Genomic DNA, 10,961 nt, shown 5'->3' with positions numbered 1-10,961 from the left:
ATTCATGTTTCTTGAATAACTTGGGTCACGTGTGATACATCTCATTTGCATACATTAGAGGCCTAGCTTGTAGCGTCAATCGGCCGAGCCAGCGGTGCATTTCGGAGATATGGATAGTATACTTTCTTTAAAAGAAGCAATAGTAATTTATTTAGATAGAAGTGGTGGGTTACGTAAACTCATTGAAGACTGTAATGTCTTTAAAGGTTTGTTTATAAAGCTGGAAGCCTTATTAGAGGTTTAACTGCATTTAGTTGTTCCCCTCAGTGGACTGGAGCTCGTGCACGTGACACATACAGTGTCCACATCCATTTTTATGTGACGTTGTACATTATGTTATATTATTATTGTCATAACTGTTGAAAAGGGTGGAAATCAAATGTATTTCAGGTTCACAGCAGATGGGGGCCGTGTATCGGTTCAGTTTTGATGTAAGTCCCTCAGATGTGCTTGAACTCGACGCCGCCCTGGGAGACTGTATACTACACGACCCTCTCAGAGCCATTTCACTCTTTCAGTCAGTGAGTTGCACAGATAACATTTACAAAACACCCAGCTTATTACTCTTTTTTCTCACGTTTTCTTATCCAAAATGCATAGCCATGCATTTTCTGCCAGTCACCGTTTGACTGGCAGAAAGTCACCAGTCAAGTGTGTAGGGGTGGAAAAAAAAAAATTAATAACTGTTGGTGTCATGTATTTTATTGTGCTTAACTACTTAATTTTCTTTGAATTTAAAATTCAAACAAATAAGATTGCAGTGATTATTTTTCAGGTTTGTTATCTGTCTGTGAAAACTCTGTCACTTATTGACCACATAGAAACAGAAAGCCAGGTAAGGAACAGCTTAATTAAATGCATATTTCACTTATTTGTTTGATTATGTGTGTTCACTACTGGTCAAAAGTGTTGTTCCAATGTATTGGAAATAGGCTATTAAGTAGCAACTGTTTTCAACATTGATAATATTAAAAATATGTTTTGCAAATCAGCACATTAGAATGATTTCTGAATTATAATGTGACACAAAGACTGGCGTAATGATGCTGAAAATTCAGCTTTGCCATCACAGGATATTAAAATAGAAAGTTCTTTATATTGTAATAAAAAAAACAATTTTTACTGTATTTTTGATCAAACAAATTAAGCTGGGGTGCACATAAGACTTAAAAAAATATATATATATTATTAATTATTCCAAACTTTTGACTGAAATCAAACTTATTGAAATTCATTAGACAATCATATAATAAAGCCATCAGTGTATCAAAATAAAAAAAACACAAGTTACATTTTAAATAATTTTTTTTGGTAGGTTAATGTTGTTTTAAAGCCAACTCACTTGCCGCCTTTTCCTGACTATTGTTTGGATCTCTCCGAGTTTCCTCGTGGATATGGTCCAATGAGACCTTTAGCTTTGGAGGGCCTCGTAATTGCCATGACACGTGTCACCAAATACACACAAGGAGCCAGATTTCTCTGCTCAGAAGAGACATGTCCTTGCTCAAGAGGTGGGTAACTTTATTAACTTTATGGGCATTATTTGTATTTTTGTCCTACACAATTTGTCAATTTGTCCAAAGGGTTTCATCATATCAGAGTTCATGCACCGGGTGCCACAGAGTCTGCCACGGTTAGAAGTGATTTTACCTGCTTTCTCTGCTCTTCCCCACTGAAAGAGGATGTAAAGTCTCGGGTTTTAGGGGGTGAGACCGCATTCATTAACAAAAAAACAAAACATTAATGACATTATATGGAGTATAAACTTGTTACATGAAAAAAATCAGTAAACTTAATAACTTTGTTGCAGACTACCATTCAGGTTTGGGGTCAGTATTTTTTTTGAAGAAATTAATACTTTTATTCAGCAACGACACATGCATTGATGAAATGTGATAGTAAATACATTTATAATACAAATGTACAATTTTTTTTTACTTAATATTAAATGTTACTTTAACTTAAATTGTTTTTAGATTTACTATTTTTGTTAAATAAAAAAATCTTACTAACCCTTAACTTTTGAACGGTACTCACAAATGTTCTTGCTAAGAGGCAGACCATATGTTATAATGTGTAAAATGGGATTTTTTAAATATCAATCCACAGATAAACAGCTAGTTGAGCTCGTGCACGTAAACGCGGTGGACATTTTGGGAGTCCATGATGCTGCTTCCTTAAGATATCAATCTGTCACCCTTTTTCTAAGAGGTAAATGCACTTTTTGTATCACACCCCCTTTTACTTTCTCATGGTATTGCAAATACATTTTACTTTTAAACCAACCATTAGGAAATAATCCAGTTAGTTTGTTACTTGTCATGCCTGATTAACTTGTTTTTCATAAGTTTGAATCAGAGCTCTCAAATAAATAAACCGCTAAAACACATCCACTCACAGTGTCTTTCAGTATTAGATTGGGTGTTCCTGTCTCCTTCAATAATATTTCTCAGTTAGCCAACTGGAGAGGCCACAGATTCTCTGGACGGTATTAGCATATTGTGTTGACCTAGTATTAGTCTGGAATTCAATACGCCAGGCTCCAGTTACTGAACATACATGTTAATAAACGTAAGGTGCACTCATTAGTTGCTACAAGTCATAGTGGAATCATTGTTTAAAAGAGCCTGCTGTGTTTCTCTTGGCAGTCGTGTAGGTGGTGAGCTTGTTTCTCAAATAATAAGTGAAGACCAGCCCCCAACTGTCATTGTTTTGTTTCTCTTTAACGTAATTAGATGAACTCTGTAACTCCATGAGAATCGGCCATCTGTACCGAGTTGTGGGAATTCCAGCTCATGTGCACCAGTGGCCCAATGTAACCTGGAGTGTAGAGGCTTGCAGCATCCAACCATGGAGCCCCAAATGTAAGGTCTTGTGTTGACTTTGATGGTGTAAAAACAACCAGACAAATTCACAGCATGTCAAAGTCATTTGCTCCTGACTGCCGCTCACAGGCTCCCGTCTGGTTAGCAACAACTTCCAGAACCTGCAGGCAGCTTCGGCCTGTTCCCCGTGGAGATTCTCTGCCATTGTAGCCAACTCATTCGGTTCCCCGGTGATCCCACCTGGACTCTACAACACATTAAAGTTGGGGCTACTTCTTAGCTTGGTGCAAACTGAGGATAATCCAGACTCGCCCAACCACCTGGATGTGCTTGCTTTCACCAGTGACAGTCTCATCATTGAAAGGTCCAGCTTTATCAAATGCACATGTCCATTTAGATAATGGTCATCAAAATATGATGCGTAGTATGTGTTTACTCGTCGACAGGTTGATGAGATATAGCCTGCCGTTGGCCTCGCGAGGCATTCATCATGCGCTGACAGGAGAGCTGTTGGCATCTCTATCTAGAGATGAACATGGAGCAGGTACCGCCAACATCCATGCAGGTTCTGCTTTGCTGGCATCTGGAGGAGTCTGTCTGCTGGGAGACCTCACATGCTACAAGAAAGACAAGATGGACATGCTTCAGTCTGGTGCCAATTAATTGTTTTACATAATTTTTTTATCGCAGAAGACTGCACTTGATATGAAAGATTGTACATGCATTAAAGCAAAGCAAACCTAAATGCCTATTTTTCCTTCAGCTCTTGAAAGCAGAACCGTGTCTGTTTTCGTTCCTGCCAAGAAGTATGGCGATGATATGGACCAGCAGCTCTCTTTCCCCATCCAGTGCAACTTTTGGGCCTTAGCTGATGCTGCTTCCCCCTCCAAGAGGACAGCCAGATGTGATAATGTGGTGCTGGGCTCAGTGGTGGGTTCATATCCAGTCTTATTATAGTCGAATGGAGCTTTTCCTCAGGAAATGAGATGAGAACGATAATGTGGGAATTTTATAAGCATGCAGTACATACCAAAAGACTGATTAGAAGGAATGCTGGAACGCTTTATAGATGACCCCACCCTTTTCTGTATTTGGGAACAGGAACCAGAGACAATGCCATCTATTTTAGGAGAGTTCCTCATTGTGCTCATTTGTGTCAGTTGCTGAATCGCACACCAGTTCTTCCAAATTGTCTAAACAATGACATTTTTATTTTATTGTACCGTACTACATTAGTGCATCTTTATAGAAGTCATGATTTTACGGTATCTGCTTGTTTTATAGTGATTATAATTTATGTTATGAATGCAGGAAATGGGCTCAGTTCCCCTTCAGCTTGCAGGGGCATTTGGACTCGTAGTCCAGTGTCGAGAAACAAGCGGCAATCACCCACTTCTGTCCATGACAGTGCATACCCTGAGACAGGCCATGTGCCCAGGAGAACCCCTTTACCCAGCATGCATGCAGTTTACCACACAAGACTACAAAGAGGTCTGTCAATATACTCTACCGGTCAAAAGGATCACGTGATCCTCCTTTATATTTTAATAAAGATGTGTTCACACCACAATTTTCTCAAAGCTCCTACTAGTACCACGTGACTGCTGCAGATTAATTTGGTCATAGTGTTGCCATAGAAATGCGTAATTTCCAGTCTGACAATGTGAACAGCTTTTGAGTAGAAAGTCACATGTGGTAATCTTGACATTTCTGTAATTACGACATGGCATGAACTCAGCATATTTCATGTTTGTTCTTACTGTATTTTGCAGGTTTGGTGAGCATAGACTTTTTTTGTTAAATAATTCTAAACCGTTGGCCAGTAGTGTATAATGAACTATTTTGTTTACTGGATTGAAATGTTGTACTCAAAAAGATTTGAAATATTGTACTTCAGCTTAGACGTGGTTACATGAAAATAGCCTGTTTTCCACACTTGAATATCTTCTAGCTCTTGGCTCATGCAAGGGAACTGAAGGTGGAAATGAGTCCTGAGGCTGAAAGGATGATCCATGGCTATTACATGGCCAGTCGCAGGGTTCGCTCCGACTCAACACAGAGATCCTCGGTCTCTTCTGTTAAACTGCTGTAAGCACTACAATATTAAGTTTGCTGAAAAAAGAAAGCTACACATTGCAACTCCTCTATAAAGCGCTGCCATATTAGACCACTAGATGGTGCAGTTATACTGCAAGTTTACAACTTGGATTTTTGTAACTGATTTCTTTTTATAGCTTCAGTTTATTTAGAGATGAGACATTTGTTCTTCAACTTTTAAAGTGCATAATTAAAGCAGCCTGAAACTACTTCTGGAAACTAAGTGGTCACACCAAAAGTAGATTTTAAAGTAACCATTATATACACAATTAATCATTTACTGGTTCCGTTAGGATTTCTCTGGCCCAGGCTCATGCTAAACTCAGCCTGAGAACACAAGTTCTGGAGGAAGACGCAGTCATTGCAGTACTTCTGTGTGAGAGTTCAGTCACCCTGAAACACGGTTAGTTTCCCCGATTTTATTTCCTTCTAAAAAAGTCTGAACAAATACAAAGCCTTTTTGAAATCCAGTCATTCAAAAATGATATTCAGTAAAGAAACGCAAATTAAGAATTATGAGAATTTATTTGAATATATACATCACAACCCAGTCACCTTTTAACACCATTACAAATTTAGGATCAAGCTAATTTTACAGTGATTGTTTGGGAATGAGAGTTTGTCTTCGGAATGCAGGGGCCTCTGCGCTTGTTTTTCCACCCGATGCAGTGTTTCCCTGTGCTCTCCATGACCTGGACTCCTTGCACCAGCGGGACCTTACATTGGAAGAATCCCGCAAGCAGATCTTGCATTTTGTGCACGCCTACGCAACCTGTATAGAGGAATGAAGCAAGGTATTACAAGCAGGAACTAAGCTTTAGCTCATTTAATGTCACAACACATGTCTTCAGATCGTCACAGTTTCAGCACCCTAATTTAGTCTGATGGGTAAACGGCAAAAAGTGAGTTCATCATGGCATATGACATCAAATATAGAATTATTGTATATAATCATTTACCAGTATACAAGTAGCCAGTCTTCATTCATCTGCCTTTCTCAGGTCTCCGTTTTCTAGTTTCAGTCCTTCGATCTGGTAGAGAGAGATGAATAAAATCAATACTGTAGTAATCTCAAATGGGGTTCTGGGTAGTCAATTCTGCTGTTGCTTCAGATAGTCACGGTGTCAACAATCCAATCTGGTCTGATGGGTAAACGGCTAAAATGTGATCATCATGGTAACAGGCATTTCCTCACACAACTATACATTTTGCACCCAAAAACTAAAACTTGCCTGTCTTCAAGCGATCTGCACTTCTCAGGTCACCCTTTTCCAGTGGAATCCTTGGACCTGGTGGGAGGATAAGGATAAAAATTTAGTGGCAAAATCTCAAACAAGCTACTGCCAATTAACTCTTGATCAAGCTGTTGCATCAGATAGTCACAGTATCAGCAATCCAATTTGGTCTGATGGGTAAACGGCAAAATGTGTAATCATCACGGCAACAAGCATTGGTCTCAAACATACGTTTCGCACATAAAAACAAGAGTTTTTAAATGTACATTTAGAAAAATAAAATTACCTTTTCCATCTGCACTTCTCATGTCACCCTTTACCAGTGGCAAACCTTGAACCTAGTGAGGATAAGAATGAAGGATAAATGAAGCTGGCTATATATTCTTACTCGCATACTAAACATTCAACTGCTCTGCTGTCGCTTCAGATCGTCACAGTTTCAGCACCCCAATGTGGTATGATGGGTAAACGGCAAAAATGTGAAGTCATCATTGCTTTTGGTTTAGACAGAACTGCTGGTCACACATACACCCTAGTAATCTTGTTCACCTCCAAGTTTAAAAATCTATTTAGCAAATTCAGTTTCTTACCTCTGCAGCGATCCTTTCCACTGGCTACAGCCATCTTCATCTGCGTCTGTTTGAAAAAAAGAGGATATACTTAAATGATAAATTTAAGCAAGTAAATCTTTTAAGTAGAGAAACATGACAAAAGCAGCATAAAGTTATGAAAATTAGCACTAATTACCCATGTTGTGTTTCAGCTATTGATTTAGTGCCTCAAATAAGCAGCACCAAGGGAAGAGTTAAATGAAAAACTCAATTCCCCCTCAAAAAGATGACTGATGATCTAGAGGTCAAAGGGCACTGTAACACAGCTTGAGAGTAGACCCTGGCACAAAAACACAAAGGCCTGAGCTACACTAGTTCAACTCAAGGTCAGGACCTTCACCAAGACCACAGCACCTCCAAGTGAGTCGAAGCCCTGATTAGTGATTACCCAATCCAGGTCATAGAAGACCATTCCCAAACCAGCCAGGCCACACAAGGGACAGCAGACCTATGCCGGACAGGAGCACAGTCCTGCCGACAGCAGAGCAAATGGCAAAGGAGCAATTTATCACCAGATCTGGGACACCCTCCTGCCAAAATGATTTATAACAGTCCTCATGGGATACTTAAAACCTTTTCTAAGATAGGTCATGATTACAACAAGATTTGACAAAATAATGTCAGTTTGTGTAGAATCAGTCACCTTTACAATATTGATCATATTGTCCCTGAAGGAATTTAATACACCCCATCAAAACTCCTGTATTCACTTTGTGCTCAAGATAAAGTTAAAACGAGGGCTACAAATTAATTAGAGATCTCTTCTCCACATTGCTCAAAAGCTCATGAATGAATGAATGTATACGTACACACACGTGTGTAAATTCCGCATAGATTTAAGCAAACTTGTAAAACTCATCCAATTTAAGATACAACTTGGTAAATGCACACATTAGGGCTGATCTGCTTTGCAACAGGGCGAACTGGCTTTCAAAACTGAAGATATTGCACGTGTCGTGCCCTATTTTTTACAGTCTATGGTCGTGCCCGATGTTCAATGATAATGTTAAGGGCTAATTCAATTGCTTCAATTTCCAGTTATTAATGACGCGTCTAATAATGGACCATATACTGTAAAAAAAATTGATGGACGTAGCAAGTAGGTATTATAAATTATTATTAATGCAACACGCGAGTGGACCAACCACGTGGCCAACACATGATGCAAAAAAAAAATCTCTCTCTAAACGAGCTTATAACCTCATGAGCAGTTCTAGGAAGCGTTTTGTAAATAGCTGCATATACTGTCTAACAGAATACTGTCACTTCTGTTAGAATGCATCAGTACAATTGTTAATCGAAATACATTTACCTCAAGTTATACTGCAACGTGTAGAACGTGCGACCAGCTCACTCCACTCTTGAGGAGAAAAGGATGTTGCGCATGCGTACTTCGTGTTTTAAAACGGCACTTCCTAGTAGGAGCCGCACATGCGTGCTGAAGTGCTAGTGTGATGAAATCACATCAGCTGAAACTGTTTAACTCTTGCATACGTTTATGAAACGTTTATATTGATAGCGCTTTCAAAAGAGTAAAGTTTTATGAATTTGAATTTTTTTTTGTAAATGAAAGAAGCTTGCTTATTGGATGTAGGCCTATCACCTTAATATTTATGAATTTGAATTTTTTTTTGTAAATGAAAGAAGCTTGCTTATTGGATGTAGGCATATCACCTTAATACTTAAACCTAAAGTAGCTTATATAGCCTACACACACACAATTCAAAATATAGAAGGCTATAATATACAAAATATAGTAAGCTATAATAGGCTATATATTACATATTATATAAAAAAATCCAAACCTCATTTAATAATAATATCCACAATTTAGATCAAAATGATCCATTCAGCCATATTTAGCCTACATATTTAGATCAATAGTACAATCTGGTATATAAGCTTAGTTAACATTATTCATTACTTCCTAAATTTTCAGTAATTTGTAATTATTAAGAGCTTTTTTAATGGTTCCATGAGCAATTTCACAGCTGCCATCGCATGAGAACTGTAAATTATTACTAAATATAAAAAATAATAATTAAATCTTTGAAAGTGCTTTGAAATTTAAAAAGCTCAGTGCATGTCAAATATTTTGAACCAATTAAGGACCATTAATGAACCATTATATTGCACATTGTGAATAATTGAGATTAAAAAAACTCATAATGGTAAGAATAACAATAAACTTGAGATCAGTGTAATTTTAGTTTAAGAATTATTTTATTTATTATTCCACATGTAGTACTATTCACAATCACAAAAGCTGGAAGGAAGGAGAAAATGGGATGGTGATGCTATTGTTGCGATTCTGACAGACCACTTCACATGACGAATGTTAAGTTATTCACACATGCATTTAGTGCAAATGTTGTAACAGAAAGTGCATAGCCGACAGCTCAAGCATGACAGCTCATTATAACCCAACACACGGAATTTCAGACAAGTACAGAACTGCAAATAGCTACAGAAGTCTGAGCAGAAACCCACAAGCAAAAAAACAAAAACAACACAATGTTTAATATTTCAATCTTATTTACATATTTGAAATAATTAGGATATATTAATATGCACAATTATTCAGCTGTCAGTATGGTAACATAATGATAATCAGTTCAACGAGTTCTGTTCAATTGCCGCGTACAACAAACATTTACAGGCTGCAACTGAACAATTTATGCAACAAAATGACTAAAACATTTTTTTAACCTTCATTTTTTTAATCATAATTACCTCCAAAAATCGTTTGTGCAAATAACCTAGGCTACGTTTGAGACGAGGATGAAGATGCCCCTTGATTTTCATTCGAGTTACCCAGGAACTGGCCAGTGGCACCGATATATAATCTTGAACGCATTGGCCATTTCTGAAAGACAAAACGATAAATATACAAACATTTATTCAACTGTTACATAATATGAATTACCACGCGTTAAATTGATATTTGCACGACTAAACCTCAATCTTATAGCCTATTCAAAACTTCAAGGAAGATCTATTTAATGATAAAATAGGCCTATAATTAGACAACAGAATTGACCAAAACTTACTTTCACAGGATGTAAGTAACCATCGCCTTTAAGTGAGTTTAAAGCTTCAGTTTGTTTTGTGTTGTCCTCTTCCATCCCCTCCTCTTGCAAGGTTCTCGTTAAATGCGCTATGTATGTGGTTGCCAATATCAAGACGTCGAGTTTGGACAGTTTGGTGTCCGGTGGCACCGACGGTAATGTTCTCTGCAGCTCGAGGAACGCATGCCTGAGCGTCTGCACGCGACTCCTCTCGCGCGCTGCGTTGGCTGCTGCGGGTCTCCCTCTGCCACCGATGCCACTGGATGGGACCACCCTGAAGCGAGACAGGGCCTCTGCGCGCCGGCTGTCCGCTGAGAGCGCGTCGGGACTGGGGCTCGAGTTGGGGCTTGATGCGGGACTGTCATCCATAACTGTCACAGAACCAGTGCCATCCATACGGATCGACTGTCTTCCAACCATTGAAATCACTTCTTAACCTGTTTAAAACAGTACGTTAAAAATACACACTTAAATAGGCAAACGGGCACATTTATACAAATATTGAAGAATATGACACGTTTAAGCTCATGCACTCGTTAAAAACTTTACAGGAATATTTGCATCAAGTGAGCCCAAAATCTAATGTCCAGTACGAGTCATTCAATGTCAAAACAATAACAGACGCGTTAAGTGTTTATGATTTACATCATATCAGAACGTGCAGTTTTAATACAACTCTTTAAGTAGCCTAGACTTATAAAGGTGCGTTGTCATGATAACTTATTGAAATGTAATAAACATACATACCTGTATTATTTCAAGTGCAGTCCAAAGAAACACACATCAAGACATGAAAACATCCACAGCTCGGCAAAAATACCGTTGTAAATAATAGTCCCTTTCTCGTTGTAAAAATATATAACCAGTCGTGGTGCTGCGCGTGGAAGGTCTATGTCCGAGCGCACGCCGTGTCCTCACCTGAATGACTGCGTAAAGTCTCACGAGCCTCTAATTTATCGGGGAACACAAAGAGCTGACAAGTGTTTCACTCCGGTGTAATTAATCAAAAGCCTTAAAAACTCTGGCAACTGGAGCCGTTCTCGCATCGGTCGGTAGGAGGGTACAGTCCATTTTCCGACGCCAGAGGCAGCATTTTTTGGTCCTCCCAGAGTTACTTTGTAAACC

At 38.6% G+C, this 10,961-nt stretch overlaps 2 protein-coding genes and 1 long non-coding RNA gene across 3 annotated transcripts; 1 reads left to right on the top strand and 2 right to left on the bottom strand.

Moving 5' to 3' along the window:
* Positions 1 to 109: 109 nt before the first annotated feature.
* mcmdc2 (minichromosome maintenance domain containing 2) lies at positions 110 to 5,710 on the top strand (the record flags this gene model as incomplete). Its single annotated transcript, XM_079805739.1, has 14 exons — positions 110 to 206; positions 391 to 521; positions 776 to 835; positions 1,316 to 1,511; positions 1,584 to 1,706; positions 2,110 to 2,211; positions 2,736 to 2,864; positions 2,955 to 3,189; positions 3,272 to 3,477; positions 3,589 to 3,755; positions 4,137 to 4,316; positions 4,777 to 4,913; positions 5,216 to 5,325; positions 5,559 to 5,710. The coding sequence occupies 14 exons, from the start codon at positions 110 to 112 to the stop codon at positions 5,708 to 5,710; spliced, it is 2,025 nt and encodes a 674-aa protein (XP_079661865.1).
* Positions 5,334 to 8,156, bottom strand: LOC307119463. The gene is made up of 6 exons (XR_013815644.1): positions 8,081 to 8,156; positions 6,748 to 6,793; positions 6,444 to 6,495; positions 6,155 to 6,211; positions 5,882 to 5,953; positions 5,334 to 5,694 (listed from the first exon to the last, which is right to left on the bottom strand). It is a non-coding gene; the product is annotated as an uncharacterized lncRNA (long non-coding RNA).
* An 820-nt stretch (positions 8,157 to 8,976) lies between these two features.
* tcf24 (transcription factor 24) lies at positions 8,977 to 10,256 on the bottom strand (the record flags this gene model as incomplete). Its single annotated transcript, XM_079805738.1, has 2 exons — positions 8,977 to 9,634; positions 9,819 to 10,256. 2 exons carry the CDS (start codon positions 10,254 to 10,256, stop codon positions 9,533 to 9,535), a joined length of 540 nt encoding a protein of 179 aa, XP_079661864.1. The 3' UTR covers positions 8,977 to 9,532.
* Positions 10,257 to 10,961: the final 705 nt, after the last annotated feature.

The sequence above is a fragment of the Gobio gobio genome (assembly GCF_949357685.1).
Source record: "Gobio gobio genome assembly, chromosome: 23".
Taxonomy (NCBI): Eukaryota; Metazoa; Chordata; class Actinopteri; order Cypriniformes; family Gobionidae; genus Gobio; species Gobio gobio.
The sequence above is the reverse complement of the archived record's forward strand: the minus strand, read 5'-3'. Positions and strand labels throughout refer to the sequence as shown.